The sequence below is a fragment of the Lactuca serriola genome, chromosome 4 (assembly GCF_051521515.1).
Source record: "Lactuca serriola cultivar US96UC23 chromosome 4, Lser_US96UC23_V15, whole genome shotgun sequence".
Taxonomy (NCBI): Eukaryota; Viridiplantae; Streptophyta; class Magnoliopsida; order Asterales; family Asteraceae; genus Lactuca; species Lactuca serriola.
Genome location: NC_136411.1, coordinates 5,888,661 through 5,910,963, shown reverse-complemented (window position 1 = coordinate 5,910,963; position 22,303 = coordinate 5,888,661). Strand labels below are relative to the sequence as shown.

The window sequence follows — 22,303 nt, the reverse complement described above, 5'->3', positions numbered from 1 at the left end:
TGAAATTGACAACAAATCAACCCTAAAACTACTAATCTTCCTCCATCACCTACACATCACCACTGCCTTCTATCCATGATTACAACCACAGTGCCTTGAGCCAACCATCATCGCCTTGAATGAGACAACTCGAAATTTCTATCTTGTAAAAGTCAAACTTGGTCAACGAAAGTCAAACTTATTTCTTTTATTATCCTAACATAGTTAGGGTAATGGATTCATATGTGTTCAAACCTAGTCTTCTAAGGTGTTGTGTGTTAAATGAGGAAAATCATTTGGACCGAGGACCGCAAACGAGCCTTGGGCTGTGAACGAGCCTTCGAGCCGAGAACAACCTTCGGACCGTGAACAGGCTTCGGACCGTGAACCCTCGGTTTACGGCCGTGCACTCATATCCTATATATATATATATATATATATATATATATATATATATATATATAAAGTGTGGACTGATTTCACCTCACTTCTACTTTTCTGGTTGTGAACACCTCCCTTCTCGCTCAAAGATCTTCAACCGAAAACACCCCTTTGCTCTCAAATATCATCCTCCTTCTCTTTTTCTTCAAGAGAACTTGCTAGGACCTTCAATTAATCATCATTCATCAAGAATTTTGGGTCGTGAACTCAAGAACACCAAGTTTTCTTGGGTCGTCAACACCCAGCTGATCGTGAACTCCTTACAACCACTTGATTTCGATTCTAATACCTCTTTGGTAAGTGATTCTTGCATCCTAGGTTGTTTCCCTAATTCCTTAAAGGTTATAATTGCTAATTGAATGCCATTATGTTGCATAAATTGCCATTTAGGACTTGTTTTGTCTCGGGAACTAGCTTATGGAGTCAATCAACCTATATCGAACATTCAATTGAATCACCCACATAAGGTGAGTTCATACCCCTACAAATTACAGTTGTATATGCTTTTTAATGCTTTTAGGGGGAGAGTACAAGTGGAACACAATATAATTGTGTTAACCACTTACATGTGAAAACATCAAACAAAGGATTTCTTATACTTTCATAAGTTGTTAAAAATCATTTCAAGAACTCTTTTAAGCTATTTTAGACTACTATTTATTATCAAAAAACGTATTCAGTTATATATTTATGTATAAGTATGCTTTCACAGACTTAGGACTATTGCTAAATACCTTACTCCTGTTCCTTGTTTGGTTATGGGCTTAGGGTAGGATCACTAGTCCGACTGTCGGTTAAATCATAGTTATACTTACCAAATATATAAGTGAATATAAACCTCCATTTTTAAAGTACATATTTAACTCAGTTGCTTATGTTGAACAATTGAGTCTTTTCTACAAATCAGTAACAATTCAAACAAACATACTAGTAAACTATAATAGGTATAGTTTATAGAATCACTACATATTATTTCTAGAACAGAGAAACATACATGAGTTAGTACATACATACTATTACTATTCATTACAAAGTATACTATTCATTTACAAGAACAAGAAGGAACACACATACTATAACAAGAATAAGAAGGAACATACATACTACAGCAAGAACAAGATAACCAAAATGTAAGATACTATTTCATGGCATAGCAATATCCTTACTATGTCACGTTTTATAACCAGAGTCTCTTGGAGGGAGAGCGTGAGTTTGTGTATAGATCTATATAGGATTGACCATCCTACACCTTGCTGCTAGCTACAGTGGGACCTGTAGTTCTACGGGTGACAAATGTCATACCATTTTCGACACTTGAAGAACGTCGTGTTGTTATACTAGTCTATCAAGTATGGTTATACCTTTATCACATTTTAACCTAATTTAACCAGTTTGGTTTATAAGGTAGTTAATGCATTCAGTAGTGTATTTTATACAATACTAGTGTAAATCTTCATTTTCCATTACATTTATACAATGATATTCTCACACGAGAAATGCATACTATTTTTAGAGTAAAGATAGTTTTACAAATATGGAAAACATTACATTTATACTATTTCAAGTACAAACACACATTTTACACTTTATTCAAGAGAACAGAACACACAAAACAGTTGAGTCTTGGTAGAAGACTGCTTTTCTTTTTAGTAAAAAATATAGGACTTTCTAGGAAGTATACAAACATTTTCATCACACAATTACCAACATTTTCATGAAACGAATGTAAACTTTTGACACTAAAATACTTATGAACTCGTCAACTTAAATGTTGATTCTCTCTTTCAAAATAACTTGTATTCTCAGGTCACCAGTAGGCATGTACATTGGACTAGATTTTGAGAAGACGGAGCATGTTAAAGACTCGTCTTTTATTTTGATATATTATTTTTGGTGTCTTACAACTATACACAGAACTCACTTGTATAAAGTATATTATTAATGCAATGGATTTTGTTGCTTGTTTTACTATTATGCATTTTTATGATATTGTACATGACGTCTTCCGCCCCCGAACGTTTCCGCCGTTCTCGGTTTGGGGGTGTGACATTGAAGCCACCACCGAGAAATCCACATGAACACGGCCATCACTCCAGCAAAAACGCAGCCCCTCTTACTCTTTCAATAAATCAAATTCTCTTCTTACTTCTTTCTTAAAATCGACTTCAAAACAACCATCAAGTCATAATCGTTTTGCTTCAATCAAAATCGATGATAGTTTCAGATATATGTTGCAGATATTTGGGGTTGGGTTTTTTCTTACTCTAAACTCTCAAGAATAAACCCCGAAATCAAATAGGAAGTCGAATATATATGTTCTTGAGCTCTTTTCTCTCTCTTCAGATGAAAATGTAGTTGTATGTGGGTCTTTAAAAAAGAATCTAAACTTCATAGGTGTATGTGTGAATTCGAATCTGAAAACCCAAACATGTTTGGGTGTATGTGTGTGTGAAGTTAATTCAAGAAAACAAACATACGGGTGTGAATATCAAGAACATCTTTATGTCAAAGTGATCTTGGGGGGATCTAAACTCTCTTTCTTCTCTTTCCTCTTTCAAGAACAAAATCAAAATTGAACATGTAAGTTTGTTAATGAAGGGGTTGAATAGATGAACACCATCTTTGGGTTCATATGATCTGGAAGTGTGTGTTCATAAGATGTGGATTTCTTTCGTTCTCTTACGACCATTTTTTTTTTTTTAAGAGAGAGAGAGAGAGAGGTCTCCTGTTATATTTTAACTATTAAAATAAATAAAAAAAATTATATTTAAAAAATAAAGAATAAATATCCTAAAGGTATTACAGTCATTTCAATATTTGGATTGACAAAATCCATATAAAAACATGGCTAAAACGACCATATAGCTGAAAAATCGAAATTTTGACTAAAACTCAAAAAATATACATACCACACGTACCATTTTTCAGTTTAAAAAAAAAACAAAAAACACCTTGACACTAAATTTAGTATTAATAAAATAACAACAAATCCTCTCATTTTGTGATTCCATTATATTCAACGTCCATTTAAGGACCAAACTAGACAAACCAACAAAACTGCTTATATTTTTAGTTTTTTACTGACCATTGAAAACCGATAATTGCATAGGCAATTTCGTTTGGTTGACTAAGAAGATAAGACATTTATTCTATATTTAATTACCTAATTATGTATATAACATTAACTAATAAAATTATATAGTTTTGATTAATACATGTGTCACCCACTTGTAATCTTTCATATGGTTTTCTTTGATTTTGTGTTTATGCTTATTTGTTATTTCAATGCATCTGGAAATCAAAAATAAGTAACTTGCCGACCCTCTCCCTTTACGTCCTTCACCCAGCTAGGCAAACACATAGCACCTCAGTCGTTCAAGTTCAAGTTCACGTCGGATTACGAAATCTGGAATAATGATCGAAATTGAATGTCTTTAATCAAAAAACAATGAAAATTGTCATTGCCATTGAAAATAGTGTCATGGCCTAAATAAAGTCATCCAAGCCTTTACGTTGTTGATTTGATGCCATCTTTCATCATCTCCTTGATTGGTTGTCCCTAAAAAAGCCATCCTAAAATGAAGTAATTTCCAAATTCTGTTTTTGGAAACCTAAAACACAAGAGTATATATATATATATATATATATATATATATATATATATATATATATATATATATATATATATATATATATATATATATATATATATATATATATATATATTGGCAAGTGTATTGGAGAGGTGCAAACTGCTTTTGTTGAAGGAAGGAATATCTTGGATGGTCCGCTGATTGTAAATGAACTTTGCTCATGGAGTAAGAAAGCAAAAAAGAAAATGTTGCTCTTCAAAGTGGACTTTGACAAAGCATTTGACTCAGTCAACTGGGAATACCTTGACTCGATTCAAATGCAACTATGATTTGGAGATAAATGGCGAGGTTGGATTCAAGGTTGTTTACGATCTGCAAGAGCATCTGTGCTAATAAATGGGTCACCCACAAAGGAGTTCGGAATGGAGCGGGGAGTTAGACAGGGCGATCCACTGTCGCCTTTTCTTTTCATTATCGCCATGGAGGGGCTTAATATTGCAATAAAAACAGCTTGTGAGAAAGGCATTTTTACTAGGATATCCCTCCCACATTCGGAGACATCTATTTCTCATTTATTCTATGCGGATGATGCCCTATTCGTGGGTAAATGGAATAAGGAAAATATAAGGAATCTAGCAAGAATTCTAAGGTGTTTTCACGTAACTTCTGGCCTTAAGGTTAATTTCCACAAATCACGGGTAATTGGTGTTGGGGTAGACATGCAAGAGGTTACACGGTATGCCACTCCCCTCGGATGTGAATCGGCCAAACTCCCCTTCAACTACCTTGGTGTTCCGGTAGGAGGGAACATGAGGTTAAAGAAAAACTGGAGACCGGTGATTGATAGATTCCAGGCCAAACTATCCTTATGGAAGTCAAAAACACTTTCAATGGGGGGACGTCTCACTCTATGTAAGGCGGTTCTTGGTAATCTACCTACATATTATTTCTCTCTGTTTGTTGCACCCTCTGGAGTCATAAATATTATGGAAGGGATTAGAAGGAAATTCTTATGGGGTATGAATAATGATGGGAAGAGGAAAATCAATTGGGTTTCTTGGCAAAAGGTGGTGTCTCCTAGAGTAACCGGCGGTCTGGGGATGGGTTCACTTAAAGCTTTGAATCTAGCACTAATCGGCAAATGGTGGTGGCGGTTGCGCAGTGAGGGTGCAAGTCTATGGAGGGAGTCTATTATGGGTATCCATAATCTCAAGAATAAAGTTGATGACTGTATCTCAAAAAAGTCCATTCCGGGTGTTTGGAACAATATAGCAGGGGTAAAAAGCGAGTTCTCAAAAGCTGGAATCAATTTTGATGAAGTAATCAAAAAGCAGGTGGGTAAAGATGATTGCACGTTGTTCTGGTTAGATAAATGGCTGGACAGCGAAAATTTAAAATCAATGTTTCCAGAATTGTACAAGCTAGAGAAAACTAAAAAGTGCAAAATAAGGGACAGGATAAACACCGGGGGAATAACATGGGAATGGAAATCGAGTCCATCCTCTAGCTCTCTAGCATGTGAACTTGCTGAGTTGGCACTCAAAGTGGAATCATTTCTACCAAACTCCCAACCAGACAGGTGGGTATGTAGCATCTCTGGGGATGGGGTTTACCACGTCAATGTGGTAAGGGAACTGATAGATACGGTGGGCTCGAGTATTGAAGGAGGGAAGATCGATTGGATTCCGGAGGTTCCGACTAAGGTACGGTGTTTCATTTGGAGGGCGGTCTTAAATGGTATCCCAACTGCGTGTGCTCTCCAAAAGAGAGGAATCAACTTCAACTCAGTTATGTGCAACTATTGTGATCTGGAAAGAGAAGATACTGATCATGCTTTGATCAAGTGCCCGATGGCAGCAAAGGTGTGGGAGGAGATGTTCAGGTGGTTTGGCATTCCTCATCCTCAATTTGGGAATATAAGTGACGTGGTGAGGTTCTGCTCTACATGGGGAAGATGCTTAAAAATGAGGAGGAACCTAATTAGCATTTGCTATGGTACTGCATGGCTAATATGGAGAGCAAGATGCAATTTTGTCTTTAATAAGATTCGGATATCACCCAACCAACTAGCGGGGAACATTCAATCCATGGTGTTTTCATGGATTAAACATAGGAGAGTTAATTGTTCTTATAATTGGATTGATTGGTGCTCTAGTCCTTCCTATTGTATGTAAATATTTCTTGTCTGTAGTTTGTACTTTTGGACTTTTGGCCTATAGTTTCTTGCTATTTGGCCTCTTTTCTAATATATTATTTGCCGGTTCCATATATATATATATATATATATATATATATATATATATATATATATATATATATAGAGAGAGAGAGAGAGAGAGAGAGAGAGAGAATTAAGTTCAAATGTTTTTAGTATCTATTTTGTGTGTATGTAGAATTGATTTTGGACCAATTCGTTTTAGTTATTTTAAAAAAGTAATTAATACATATTAAATGTTGAAGATTTAATTAATACTTATTATATCTTTAACCTGTAATATATATTAATTACTTTTTTTAAAATAACAAAAATGATTGGTCCATAATCAATCATACATGCACACAATAAATAGTTAGAACATAATAACCTAACCGTATATATATATATATATATATATATATATATATATATATATATATATATATATATATATATCAGTGTTGCAGAAATCGGCTTTGGCGGCCGATTAATCGGCGATTAATCATTTGGCAGCCTCGAACCGATTACGATTAGAGTGTTTGACGGAAATTGGTCAAAATCGGTCAAACTCGGGCTTGGCGGACCTTGGCGGTCCTCGGCGGGAAATATTTAAAGAATCAAAAAAAAATTCAAATATTACACCAAAATTTTAAAATTTTGAATTTTAAAGCTTTCAAATTTTAAAATAATATACTAAAATTTATAATAATTCAAAATTTTCAAATTTAAAATTTTAAAATACTTAATTTTTTAGGAAATATTAATTTTTTAAATAATTTAGGGTGCCCGATTAATCGCCGTCGATGTTGATTAATCGCTTATCGCCAGTCGACCGCCGAATTACCGTCAAACGATTTTTACAACTTTGATATATATATATATATATATATATATATATATATATATATATATATATATATATATATATATATATATATATAGATAGGTTCAGGTTCATTTGAGACCATTCTAATTTTGTGAGACCGTGAGACCAAATCTAAAAATAATTTTAAAATGCAAAATAAATGGAAAAATCCAAAAATTCTTTTTTTAAATATTATTTTCGGAACTTGAATTAACTAAAAAAAAAATTTTAAAATAAAAAAAATTTCGGTTTTTTTTTTTAAATACGTGAAATATTCTAAATAGAATATTACACTGACATATTCTAAAAAATAATTTTAAAATGCAAAATAAATAGAAAAATCTAAAGATTCTTTTTTTAAATATTATTTTCGAAACTTGAATTAACTAAAAAAAATAAAAAAAAAATAAAAAACAATTCTATTTTTTTTGAAAAATACGTGAAATATTCTAAATAGAATATTACACTGTACATATTATAAAAATAATTTTAAAATGCAAAATAAATGGAAAAATCAAAAAATTCTTTTTTAAATATTATTTTCAGAACTTGAATTAACTAAAAAAATAAAAAAATAAAAATGCGTCTCACGGTCTTATAAAATATAGGTGGTCTCAAATGAACCTAACCTTATATATATATATATATATATATATATATATATATATATATATATATATATATATATATATATATATATATATATATATATATATATATATATATATATATATATATATATTTGGTCACAGTCGATTCAAGCAGATTTGAGGCTCCTTACAAAATAGAAAATGAGGTTCTTTTTTGCCTCTACCTCAAATGATTTAATACCAAAAAAAATTTAATTTTTAAAATAATCTAAGTAGATATATAAAAATGAGCCCAAAAATTTAGAGCCAATGAGTAATACCCATGTTGCCCTTCCCTTTGATACCACCATATATTTGGGGTAACTTTATGAAACATCGATATTGCGTCAAGACTTTTTAAAGAAAACTAGTAAACGATAAAGAACGAAAACCATGAGATTCATAAATTTACTTAATTTTAGGTTTAGTGTGTAAATTCTTTCTCCGATATGTTTTTTTTTTAAATATTAACTTTTAACATTTGTTTGGAACTTATTTTAGATATTGTTTGGGAAAAAAAAACATATATTTGAATTTTCCATTGCATGATTTGAACGAGTAGTTGTTTTTTAAGTAGAAAGCAATTTGATAGAGAAAGAAAACAGGTGCGATGTCGCGGACAAAAATTACCGAAAACACAACGCCCCCTATGGCACCCCTGCAAATCAACCCATGTTGTAGATAAGACGTTGTTTTTTTTTCTTGTCTCACGGTGCCTGTTAGAGACATTTGAGTATTTCAATTGTTTGGATTCACTTAGAGTTGTGTTACATTTTCAGATTGAAATATTTTGATGATACAATCGAAAATTTAACCGGATAAAACTTTGTGGTTCTAGAACAAAGAATGTAGAAGATTATGATCCTTGTGTATCGGATTCAAAATTGACTAATACGGGAAAAACTAGTGTTTGAAAATTGTCATATGGCAATTACAAAACTATCTTCAAATTGCTATTAGACCGGGTTTAAAATCGAGTTAAAAATTTGTATTTAAAAACATAATTTCAGATTTTCATGCATTTTTCATAAAGTGGGTCAGTTCGATCCTAGCCAGGAGTTCTACCCCTTGGACCCCACTACCAGGGGCTCTTCCCCCAAACCCTCGTTGTTCAGGGCGTCATCCCTAAGTATCACTGCACTTCAAATCAGAATAAACTCAAAAAAAATGTGTACTTATGCACCATCCTTAACATTATATCACTCAACAAAATAATCTCATTAGACTTAAATAATATTGGTGATACAAATCTACAAGAATGTATTCTTCTTCTTTTCCCTTGTATCTTTTGCATTCGATGTTGTATATTATTGTTATGGACTTAAAAAATTAAGAAATCTCGATTTTAGCTTTTATTTAAGTTTTTTTTTCTTTTGTATCAAAATTTAAATTTTATTAAGCAATATTAGTTTTTGATAATCGCAACAAATACCTTTGAAATATTTATATAACCTTTGTTATCGAAATATTTTATATATTTTAAAACTTATGGTTTTAGTGATGCTTTTTAAATAATTCTTAGCAATGTTTTTATTTTTACTATTATGTGATGTTGTTGTATTAATGAAAGTTTTTAATTAATGTTGATTTTATATTTTATTTCATATATTTTTAGTAAATAAAAAGGCTTAAAATTAAAAAAACTATTTGTAATTGTACCAAAAAAAAGTGAAAGATGAGTATACCATATGTCAAAAGAATGAGCGAAAGATTAAGGAGAAAATAAGAAGACGTTAACATGACACATAACGAAAAGAGTCATGTATCTTTAGGTCATGTGGTATGGAGGTCATGCGCTACAACCTAAGCTAATGTGGCTTGTGTGACCACCTCTCTCTCTCTCTCTCTCTCTCTCTCTCTCTCTCTCCCTCTCCCTCTCCCTCTCCCTCTCTCTCTCTCTCTCTCTCTCTCTCTCTCTCTCTCTCTCTCTCTCTCTCTCTCTCTCTCTCTCTCTCTCTCTCTCTCTCTCTCTCTCTCTCTCTCTCTGAGGTATGCCAAGTGATATAACTTTTGGAGTGGTAGAATAGTTGGTACACCATATGGCCTTGTATGTTTGACATTGACTAAGTTTGGCTTTTTTGTTGGAAAGAGTTTTGATATGTCAACCAAATGAACTGAATAATTATAATTTTTTAAAGATCTCATGTCTATTAAAAATTTCAAGTACTTTTACCTTTTTAATTCCTAAAATCAGAACCTTACAGAAGTCACGTGTTTATCAATTTATTCAAGCTCCATATGTTTAATGGGTTAAACTCGAGGTTGTGTGCATCTTATGATATCCGGTTTGCTTAAATGGTTGGATGAAACTTCCATAAAACACCCATTACAGATCATGTTATTCATTTGAATTATTGTACAAACATATAATTTAAACTCAAGATCTTTTAGAATAACTAACAAATGTGTAATTTTTTAAGGGAAATGACTTAATATGGTAATATAGTTTTCAGATTGTACATATTTAGTCTTTATTATTATTATTATTATTATTATCATTTTGCAAAATAAGTCTTTGGACTTTTGTTTATACACTTTAAGTCCTTATGAGTTATGACTGACTACTTCAAGTTAAGTCGGAAAAAATGAATTAATAAAAGGTAATATAGTTTCAGTTTGTAGACATTTAGTTTTAAATATTTTATTGTTGCAAAATAAGTATATGCTGTTTTTGTTCACATTCAGTCCTTATGATAAGTGTCTTTAAGTATTGCTCATGCCACATATCCTACGTTAGACAACCATTAATGAGGTGTTTTCATACATGGTTCGTCTGTCACTTATATTAGTAACATAAATTATGAATCGGTCAAATAATATCAATGCCCTAGTTTTCTCCAAGAATAAGATATCTTTGGTTTTGATTATTTGTTCTTTTTAAATTGACATTCTTTCTTACCTAATTACATTAATTTGTTTTTTGTTGCTAAAGAAACCAGGTAAAAAGTGAAAAATTTGGCAATGTGTTGATAAAGAACATGTCAACTTAAACCCGGAATTTTAAAGATGAGTTTGTAGCTATTAAAAAGGTTGTTTCCTATCTCAAGAAAAAAGTGAATGAGTTGAAGAATAATTTTGTACTGATAGGGTTAAAATAACTTGTATTCTTCTGTATTGATATTAAAAGTGTAATATTATTAATATGCCTCTATTAAATGGTATTGTATGATCCCACTACCAAACCAAACCAAGACAAGTGACATATGATTCCACTATCCGGGCGAGTCATGTATAGGAACACATCATTACTTACTGTCCCGTATAAGATGTCATTTGAACAAAACCTAAAGATACCGAATATAAAGACTGAATGTGTAAAAAACAACAGAAACTATAAAAAAAATAATAATAATAACATGAACTAAATATGCACAAACTGGGAACTTAACCTTAAATAGCCGATATTAAAAGCTAGATGTCTACAAAGACAACTTCAAAGACTTATTTACAACCCAAAAAAATTAATAATAAATAAAATAAAAACTAAATGCGTGCAAACTGACCTATTAAAGGACTTCCCTCAGGCCTCAACCCAACCCCATAAGAAAGAGCCACATTTTCAACTCCTTGTGCCAATGGCCCTTTGGTTTTTGTCCTTCAACTGTTAACTTAAAGTCAGTTTCTCTAATTTATCCTACCTACCTATTTAATGATATTAAATTCAAATATTTTAACGAAACACTCTTTTTCATTAGTCGAAGTCAAAGCCTTAGGGTTACAAGGATAATGCTCATTGTTTCTGGGCAATTTCTTCGTTAGAACTTTCAGTTTCACTATTCCAATAGTCAACTTCAATCGAACTTTCATATACAAAAACTGATATACACATACATAGGCATATATACACACCTAAACACCAATCAAAACCCTCAAAACTCTTCAGTTTCGAGGATTTGCAACTGTTTTCAGTAAAAATGGGAGGCAAGAATTCAAGAGAATCATCACCAAGAATAAGGACAGACTCCGGTCATCCATGGTCAACGAGTGTTACTTCCACACCAAGGCATCACCATCATGCTCATCCAGCTCCTTTTGGTTACGGGCCACCACCGGCTCAAAGAAGGTTGGATAGAAAGTATTCAACAATAGCCGATGACTACGAGACGCTTGAACAGGTTACTAGCTTAATTATAACTAATATTATATATATATTTCAAGAAATAATCATTGATTTGTGATTAAATTCTGAGAATATATTCGCTATTTTCAAGGTTACTTCGGCTCTTGCTCAAGCAGGCCTCGAGTCATCGAATCTTATTGTTGGCATCGATTTCACCAAAAGCAATGAGTGGACAGGTTAGTCACATAATATATAAAAAAAAGGTTTGTAGATCCAATCCAGTTTCGTTGGATATATCTAATTTGGTGGTAGATGATTCAAACAATTATAATGACATTGACTCATACTTTAATATATAACATTAGGGACAAAATCGTTCAATAGACGAAGCTTGCATAACATCGGAGTGGTGCAAAATCCGTATGAGCAAGCAATATCAATCATCGGGAAAACACTTTCGGCTTTTGACGAGGATAACTTGATCCCATGCTTTGGGTTTGGAGATGGTACATATTAATTCTTCTTACAAGCAAAAGCAAGATATTTTTTAGATTACTTGTCAGAATTTATCATATTAATATGTTTTTGTTATTCTAAACGTGTTTTGTAGCCTCCACACACGATCAAAGTGTATTCAGTTTCTATCCGGATTCGAGTTTTTGTGAAGGATTTGAGGATGTATTGAAACGATATAGAGAGATTGCTCCTCAACTCCGACTTTCTGGTAAACCAATGTGTTTTGTGACCCCATATTTGTCACAAAAAACAAACTTTTAATGCATTAAAACTGATTTCATTTCAGGACCTACATCTTTTGCACCTATAATAGAAATGGCCATGACAATTGTTGAAGCAAGTGGTGGCCAATACCATGTTTTGCTGATTATTGCCGACGGCCAGGTAACATGCCACACGCTTTGCAATCGTCAAGAGAAACCATAAAACTGTCGCTAAAGTCTGTTTTGTTTTTCTTTAGGTAACAAGAAGTGGTGATACCGAGTTCGGTCAACTCAGTTCACAAGAACGAAAAACGATTGATGCCATTGTAAAAGCAAGGTAAAACTCAACATTTTGAAACTTATCAATATATAGCCAGCCAAAAAAATAATAATTATCGCAAAATAAACTTGTAAAATTCCTGAAAGATTATGAAATTATTTGTTGCAGTACATACCCATTGTCAATAATATTGGTAGGGGTTGGAGATGGCCCATGGGACATGATGAAGGAATTCGATGACAATATACCTTCTCGAGCCTTTGACAATTTGCAGGTTTGCAACAAAACTGTCACAAAAGATTGCATATATCTTTTTTATTGTTGCGTATAACCGATTTTTCTTGTTTCTTGCTAGTTTGTGAATTTTACAAACATTATGTCGAAAAATGTGGATCCCATGAAAAAACAGACAGAATTCGCGTTAACTGCATTGATGGAAATACCTTCACAATATAAAGCAACCCTCGAGCTCAATCTACTCGGGTAATTCCAATTATTTGTTGGCATCGATTTTCACAAAAACAAAATGAAAAATTAAATATTTATATATGGTTTGACAATTTGTGAATAGTGCCCGGACTGGTTATTCCCCGAACACTGTTCCTCTTCCACCGCCTTGCGGTGGCAATTTGCAGTTCAGGAATCGAAGCGCCCGTCAGTATCGTGTAAATGAGACAGCACCTCCGTCGTATGATAATAGGGTAAGTAAACATTGAACTGAAATTTATTATTTTATAATATTTATAAATTTTAAATTATAAAAATTATGTTGATTTTTTGGTCCTTTTCAGGTGTGCCCTGTGTGCCTTAGTAACCCCAAAGACATGGCATTCGGTTGCGGGCATCAGGTCAGCTTTGCTTATACACACAAAGTCTTTAGTGCCAAAAATATAGAAAAAAAAAAAACAAAGCATTTTCATCATTTTATTGATTTGGCATCTTAAAATACTTTTATAGTGTTCTTATACACAATGTCTTTTATTGACAGACATGTTGCAACTGTGGAATCGATCTTCAGTTATGCCCAATTTGCCGGGATGTAATCAACACCAAAATAAGGTTGTATCAATAGCCTCAACTCAACAACATAATCTTATTTAGTGTCTGATTGATTGTGTTTGACATCGTGTCATGATTTTTGCCATTTGTTTATATCATGTTTGAGTCTCCATTGTGAAGCAAGTCATTTTGAATGTATTTTGTATTTATCATGTACAATCGCTTGTAACATAATCAATTTTCTATTTTGTAAGTAAACATGAACCACAATAAATAAATAATTTCAAGTAAGGTGGGGATGGATTCTTGATACAAATGTATGTTTTGTAACGTTTATGGGATTACAGAATCCACCCAAATCCATATCCAACAAAACCGTAACCAAAATTGATTTAACAAAAATATGGCACAACAAAATTAGAAAAAAAAAAAAGAAAAGGAAAAACCCAAATGTTGACAAGTATGGTGAGACTCAACAAGGGTAGATGCGTCATTTTGATAGTTGCAATTGGTGTACCACAACACCATGTCGAGCAGCAGGGAGAGACCCCCATCGACCCAATCGGGGTTCCTGTTTAATAAAATGTCATCACCAAATATTAGTGACAAATATTTAAAATAATCATTTTTAAGAAAAAGTTTAAAAAAAGATAAAAGGTCGAAATTAACCTTGCCAACTCCAGCAACCAAAAAGTTCCCTGATTTTGCAAATGCCAAAGAATTTACGTATCCAACCTATTAGAAAAAATGTGAAACAGATAACAGTTATTGCATAAATGCAAATTTAACCCTAACCTAAAAGTATAAAAAAAAAAAAAAAAAAAAAAAAATTTAAAAAAACTTACCAATGGAAGCTCATAAAGTGGGCGAACACCTTTGGCATCACTTTCAATTTCCCACAGACGAACAACACCATTACCAGCACCTGATGCTGCAAGATCACTCCCTCTACATACACTTACTGAACTAACCCATGAATTTACTGATGAGCAAACCTTTTCAGCCAAATCATCTGACAAAAAACAAAACATAAATCATTATTTTTTTTTTTAATCAAAATGTCAACAATCCAAGATTTTATTTTACCTTTATCACCATTTGGTAAATCATCATCATCATCGGGCTTATTTGGAATCATCAAAGAAGGGTGTGCATTTTTTACAATATGTAGAGGCTTTTTTCTCAATACACTCCAATGCTCAATACTACCATCATCTGAACCCGATAAAAATTCATCATTATTTATAAAACAACAGCACTCCAATGATGATGCAGAAGCCCTAAACACTAGTTGTGACTCCTCAGGAACCTGTAAACACATATCAACACCATGTCTGTTAGGATAAATGAAAGAAAAAAAAATTGTGTAGATTATCAAAGTACAAATACCTTCCATAAGTGCATGGTGCGATCACGTGCAACAGTCAGCAGGCGTTCTTTTCTTAAGCAATCAATAGTTAAAACATCGCTTTGATGACCAAATAATGTAGTTATGTAAGATCTGTCTTCTGCATTCCATATCTTGATTGTTCTATCATATGAACCAGAAAACAGCTCTGAAGTCCCTTGTCTGAATGTCAAACAAGACACAGGTCCTTTATGCCCTGGAAAAGCCTGTGAAAAAATCCACAGGTTTAAAAGAATGAACATAGAAACAACACAAGAAATCAACTTCATTTTGGAAGCAAGTTAGCTTTGGAGTTTGGAAGCAGCACCTGAATATGCTCTCTTGTCCGTGTATCCCATAGATGAACATGTCGATCAAAGCCTCCACTTGCTAAATACCTTCCATCAGAGCTTACAGCAAGAGCTAGAACATGTTTGCTACGTTTTTTAGCTCGACCTTGTGGATCTTTTGCACCATGTGACTTCAATATTTCTTCACTAGGCCAAGCATATGCTTCTGTTTTCCCACTATCAACATCCCACTGGACAATACATCCATCCTTTGAAGCTGAAAAGCCTTTGGAATCGTCTTCTGATAAAACCACGGAAGTTACAGACTGCCTGTGCTTCACTAAAACCCGAAATCCGTCTGTTGTTCCTGGTTTTTGAACCCTTTATCAAATCAAAGATGAATGACTTTAGACCTAAAGTTTGAAATTGATTGTGGATTGCGATGCATTGTTATAGTTTGATGTTATGATTGTTTTCTGATCTTCAATCAGAAGAACTAATTAGAGTCATGAAATTCATGTTTGGATTCTAGAGAAGATATGTATGTACCTTGAAGCAATCAACTTACGAACACGGCCACTGTCTTCGAGTTGTTGCGCCTGCAACATACGAGCAACGCGAGAATCCCTGTCTCCATCCTCTTTACCACCTCTTTCATCCACCTCATCATCTTCGTCCTCCTCTTTTCTCAACGAAGCCCTCATCTTCTCCAAAAACGCATCAGCTAATCTCTTCCGTTTCTCAACCGCGTTCTCATCTTCAAACATCTCATTTCCCTCAGCGTCATCCTCCACCGCCGCCGCCACGTCTCTGTCTTCATAATCATCAGAATCACTGCTCTTAATGCTGTCTTCATCATTATCGTGTACAAATTTTTTTCGGCGCTTCGAATCACCGTCGAAGAACGGGTCTGGCTTGTCGGATTTAGTCCGCTTGCTTCTGTGACCATTTTGACTGTTGTTATTGTTTTTGAACTTTTTACTTTTCATCATGATTAATGGTTAGAAGAAGAAAGAACAGAACCTCGGATTCTTGAACAAGAAACGGAGGTTGCTGTTAAGGGTTTATGGTTTAAAAATTAGGGTTTATTATTCGTGCCTGGACAACCTGAAGGAGAAGACAAAATGATAGAGAAGGCGGTGATTCAATTGGGCCATTATACAGTTTATTTCGTTGGGCTAATATTTATACGAAATTAATACTTGATCATAAATCTGGGCTCTACGCAGCCTCTAGCCTCATTTAACCTAATTTGGCTTAACTTTTGGTTGTCCGTAACCGGAATATCGATAAAATTTGTTATTAAAATACCGTTTAGTTTTGGAAATTTAAATGAGGTTACTTTGCAGGAGCATTAATTAATGTCAGTTAAATTTAACAGATTCTTGAGCAAAGGCTAAATGTCATTTTAACTCTAACAATTTTTTTTGTTTAAAGGTCCTTAATGTAATTTTTAGGCACTCAAGAGACATAAAATCCATATTGACATGTTACAAATAGTATTAATCTTTTTTGTCCGGTTTTATAGTTAAAAAAAGTGAAGTAGCTCTCTCTCTCTCTCTCTCTCTCTCTCTCTCTCTCTCTCTCTCTCTCTCTCTCTCTCTCTCTCTCTCTCTCTATTGTAGGCCACACACCCACTTTGCCTTCTTCAGAAAATTATAAGTTTTCAAGACCTCAACAACCTTAAGCGTGTATGTACTCCGACCACCCTACGATTTCTGTCGTCGACTATCACAATCTCCCCTGGTACCACCATCTACATTTTCAAATTACTTCTTCATTTTTCACCCCCACCAAGATCTTTCTAACCCTTTTGACTCTTCCAGAAATCTATTTCGCCTTCCCTTTTTGACCATCTCGTTCCTCACCTCTAAATCACCTTCTCGTTCATATTCAATGCAATTTCTTAGCACCCATTTCTTAGGTGACGATTCCACATAGAAAACCAGATATTGAAAATAAGAAAGATACAGGATAAACTGAATGCAAATTTTAGCTTCGATTGTCAAAATCAAAATGATTCCTTTTACCAATGGTTGCAACATCGGTAAAAATGGAAGAGGAAAAAAAGGACTTCCCTTGTTTGTGTACTCATCGGAAACCCACAAAAATGTAACAGAATGTAAGAATGTGTTGTGTGGCAGTCAGAGTTTGAAGATAGTGAAAAGGTTCGTATTTTACCCAAATGAAAACATAATTTTCACATCGAATGTATTGATATATTGTTTCACAGCAACTCAACGCCCTCATTTTGTTGGTTGTTGGTGGAGTCTACTGAATCAAAAATGAAGATATCTAGCGTTTTTTCCATCATCTATCTTTAATTGTATTTCGAAATTGAATTTTATGTTTTTCTTTTAATCCAATCCAACTTCTTTTGGTAGTATATTCATGTTATGAATTGCTATTGATGATGATGGTAGGAAATGGTTTTCCGATCATATGATCATCGAGATGTCAAAGGAAATGGTTCTGATGAATTGTAGTAGTCGTATGAGGGGGAAATTGCATACCATGTGTTTGATTATTTGTCAATAACAGAATAAGAGTGATGATGTGGTATATATTATGTTATTCATTGGTATACTTAGTACAAGATCACTTGTATGATTCACTTGTATAGTACAAGGTATTATTCACTTGTACAACACAAGATCTGATGCATTTTTGTAGGTTGAATGATTCACATTACAAGGATAAGCGAGAAGCTTAGGAACAAAGTTGTAAAGAATAGTGGCATCCAACTAGGCAACCACATCATTGATGAGTAATGAGCTAAATCTGAGAAAATGGGTATGTGGCAATGGTAACCGAATATAATAGGTAATGGTGACCAAATAAGCAGGTCAATATCAACGTTATACCCCTAAAAAGCAAGAAATTAAGTTCAAGGACCATTTAAATCAAAACCAAAAAGTTGGTTGAACTCCGGTGATGTTTACCCTATACAAAATACTTTGATAACAAAAAGATTCAAGAACACAATATTTTCTATTAAAAAAATACAAGATTACAAACAATATGTAAAATGTGGGCTATAAAAAGTTTAGGGAAGAAGATAACTCGAATATTTATAGTCTTTGAGTTTTACATTGAGATCTTAATTCACTTCGACATATATATCCTATATTTTTCCAACGAGCTCAGTTGTCGATGGTTGATCTTATAATAACAAGGAAGACATTAAACATAGTCTTAACTCTTAAAACCATGTACAAGATTTGCATATCTAGTACTCTCAAATCTTTGCAACGGGAGATAAGATCACTCACAAAAATACCCTCTTAACACTTGCACAATAATGATATTGAAAGAAATCATATCATCAAGAGTGAATTGAAACAAGTATGTGGAGATTGTAACATCCAAAAAATCACAACAATTTACAACTTTCAAAAACAACCCATAATTATAAAAATGTTTACAAAACCAGTGTTTCCAAATTGTTTATCGAATATCAGAGTATCCCAAAATCATAATGTCATCAGACAGGAGAATGTGTACGGTCACGCTTTCTCCTTTCCGTGATCATCAAAAGTACCTGAAACCATAAAATAAAACCGTAAGCTAAAGCTTAGTGAGTTTCTCAAAGTACCATCACACAAACGAATAACATATACAATCAAACATGTCGGTTCCAATCAGCCATCGGGTTGGAATACTCCAGGCCCAGTCAACCTCTGGGTCTAGTCATCATCGGGATAGAATACCCCAGGTTGGAATGCCAATATCCAACGGGACCAGTAATCCTCGGGATGGAATACTATCAGTCCCAATCAACCATCGGGTAGAAATGCCCCTGGTCTATTGGCTTACACACATAGCAGTAAAGCCTCAACCACGAATTAGAATATGCCGACATATACATAATAGATAAACATATAATTGTCCAACAAACTTTCAGACAAATCTACATATCACTACTGCATACTTATTGTTGGGTTTTGGTATACTACAACATCCTATGGTGCACATACAACCCTAAATACTTTGGATCTATGTTTTCACTAATTATACATGCAAATGGTTTCCAAGGTATTAATCTTACAACTAGCATGCATTTAACATAAAAATATAATATACTAGTTAGAATGACATACCTTTTGATGGAGCTTGAATTCTTGGTGTATTTGGCCTTAAAGAGCTTAGCCCCAATAGTGTGGATGCCTCAAATGGAATCACAACACACCATGAACAAATGATGAACTTGAGAGAGAATTCCATGCACACAAAAGACACCATGAACTCTCAAAAGATAAAAGATGCGATTTTAGGCAATGAAGTATCTATTTATATGTGGGATTTCTAGGGTCATGGATATAACCCAAATCCATACCCATGGGTTTTATGATCCATGGTTCATGTGGCCCAACTCTTTATGTATCCATACATAAACTTGGTCCAACATGGATCCTAAGCCCAACACATATAAATATAACTAATTATCATAATTAGTCCCCATAGATTTAATTAGTCTCTTTCGACTACTAAATTAATTCTAAATTAATTCTTGATCAATACTAATTAAAACATATGATTTCATATTAATATATTATTACTTATAATATATTAATAAACCATAAATAACCTTCTCTCAAAAGTCCATCCTAACAAATTGTCCTGATGATATGCAACCCAAATAGACCATGCTACTCTCGGTTTGAATACATACAAATAATAGTTATGGGCTTAGACACCTAATCCAACAGTCTCCCACTTGGATAAGTCTAAAACTATTATTCAAGTATGACTCCAAGATCCCGACTAGCAATTGTAGCTCTTAAAGCCGCTGTCAAACTCTAAACAAATCAAATGCCATGTCCATTAGATAAGGGATCATATATTCCTCCATTCTAGATATCATATGGACTGAGACATGGATTATAATCATTCTTTCTGTCCATTTTTTGTTTCCCGGTTTCGAATTTATGACGACTAACTAATTGAACAAATTAGTCTAGGCCCGGTCGAGCACTTATGTTTTTCATCACCAAATCATCAAAGGGCCCACATATATCTCTTTTATCCTGAAGGTAAAAGGAATGGATAAACTTCGACTCATATGGCTTGTTCTACTACTTGTTGAATCATACACAAAGGCACGTTTTATAACATCGAGTTACCGAATGCGTTTTCATGCAATCAATGTACAACCAACTCATAGTAACAACTCATATCTCTAGGTTTGAAGAATATAAGATATTATCATCTCATGATCACTCGTGATAAAATCCATGAAGTGATTCAAATGAGAGTGGGTTGAACCCAATACTCGAACCCCTATTCCAGGAGTACTCATGAATGTTGTAGTAACTCTTACTATGTCCACTACCTTGGACATCTACAAACCCGATTCATAACAGTCTTGCCTTAATATATACCTATTTCCAACGTATTATCGACCATGGATGGTTTGAATAACTTAGTCATTCGGAAAGAATAACCTAGTTATTCTGGAAGTCAAAACATGCAAAGTGAAACACAAGAATAATACTAATCTTCTATGGTCCCAAGCACCTTTGAGAGTAAATAAAACACCTTTTATTTAAACACCATATTGATTACTCATTATTCATTGTATAATGTTTCAAATAATCAACTTTATACTTGAATTAAAACAATAGTTGTCCAATGCTCCAAACATGTAAACTATGTTTTGTAAACACTAGTCATGCCATACATCAAGTATGTACACTATGTTTATCTATGATCTTTACTTTGTGAAATAGATCAATTGAACATGATTCCAATGATGCTCATTTCACAATCCCAAATCTTTATCGTAAATGTAAGAATTCCAAATCCCTACCATTTAACGAAATCTGTTAGATTCTAAACTTATATGCATTGATCCTCTCGTAATGACTATGCACAAAGTCACAAAGACTTGTCAACAATCATTACAGAGTATCCCAATGGAGAGCATTCCATGGAACCAAAATCTCAAATTCAAAGTACATTGCTTTGAACAACCTTCTTGCATTAAGTTTCCTAATCTTACACAGATTGAATGAACAACTTCTACCTTTGGGAATATTTCCATATTCTCATTTTGACTGTCACTTCTAAACAAGAGTTGCCTCTTTTCAGAATATGTCAATTATCGTCCTTTCCAAAAATTAACACTATACTTCCAACTATCCCTGAGCAACCAATCTTTGGTAAACCTTAGATTGTCCTTGACAATTGTTTAATCATTTTAGTCATATCCAATTCTATATCTTAATGCCTTAGGCATTCAGAAAATTTAGAAAGGATAAATATTATAGCACATGCAATTGATCCTATATCCAAAGCCTATGGGACGCGATTCATGATGTCTCACATAAAGACATGATACTAGACCAATCTTTTGCTACAATATTTTTTTTATTTGCCATGTTCTCAAAATTTAACTATGAAGAGGGATGCCGAAATCATAATCGAATTTTGAAAACGCAATATATATAGAATTTCCTTATGTTGAACCATTCCAACACAAAATCCATATATATATATATATATATATATATATATATATATATATATATATATATATCCCTGACTAAAGATGATCAAAATCTCAATCTAAGCTTTTAGAATTGAAATGAAGTATAATTTCCTCTCCCTTAATTATAGCAAAACAACTTTTCTCAATTGAAACCCTTTTGTTTTCTATAATTAACACTTAACATAATAACCATGCTCTCACTAACATGATGATTATTAGCATAGCACTTATGCTCCCACTAGCTTTGACATGTACTCAGAAAACAGTTGGACTTCTAGAAATCAATACTTTAATGACTTTCTTACCAAAGTTCAGATTTCCGATACAAGATGCTTCAATAAAACTTTATCAAAATCATACACAATTCCTTAGAT

General features: G+C 33.4%; 2 protein-coding genes across 2 annotated transcripts; one reads left to right on the top strand and one right to left on the bottom strand.

Moving 5' to 3' along the window:
- Positions 1 to 11,367: 11,367 nt before the first annotated feature.
- On the top strand, positions 11,368 to 14,053 carry LOC145100963 (E3 ubiquitin-protein ligase RGLG2-like). Its single transcript, XM_079038110.1, has 11 exons — positions 11,368 to 11,819; positions 11,916 to 12,000; positions 12,130 to 12,270; positions 12,375 to 12,488; positions 12,567 to 12,664; positions 12,741 to 12,820; positions 12,932 to 13,037; positions 13,119 to 13,246; positions 13,335 to 13,464; positions 13,555 to 13,611; positions 13,752 to 14,053. The coding sequence occupies exons 1-11, from the start codon at positions 11,619 to 11,621 to the stop codon at positions 13,833 to 13,835; spliced, it is 1,224 nt and encodes a 407-aa protein (XP_078894236.1). The 5' UTR covers positions 11,368 to 11,618; the 3' UTR covers positions 13,836 to 14,053.
- On the bottom strand, positions 14,023 to 16,551 carry LOC145100962 (U3 snoRNP-associated protein-like EMB2271). The gene is made up of 7 exons (XM_079038109.1): positions 15,989 to 16,551; positions 15,478 to 15,820; positions 15,152 to 15,376; positions 14,849 to 15,071; positions 14,608 to 14,774; positions 14,432 to 14,497; positions 14,023 to 14,333 (listed from the first exon to the last, which is right to left on the bottom strand). The coding sequence occupies exons 1-7, from the start codon at positions 16,429 to 16,431 to the stop codon at positions 14,253 to 14,255; spliced, it is 1,548 nt and encodes a 515-aa protein (XP_078894235.1). The 5' UTR covers positions 16,432 to 16,551; the 3' UTR covers positions 14,023 to 14,252.
- Positions 16,552 to 22,303: the final 5,752 nt, after the last annotated feature.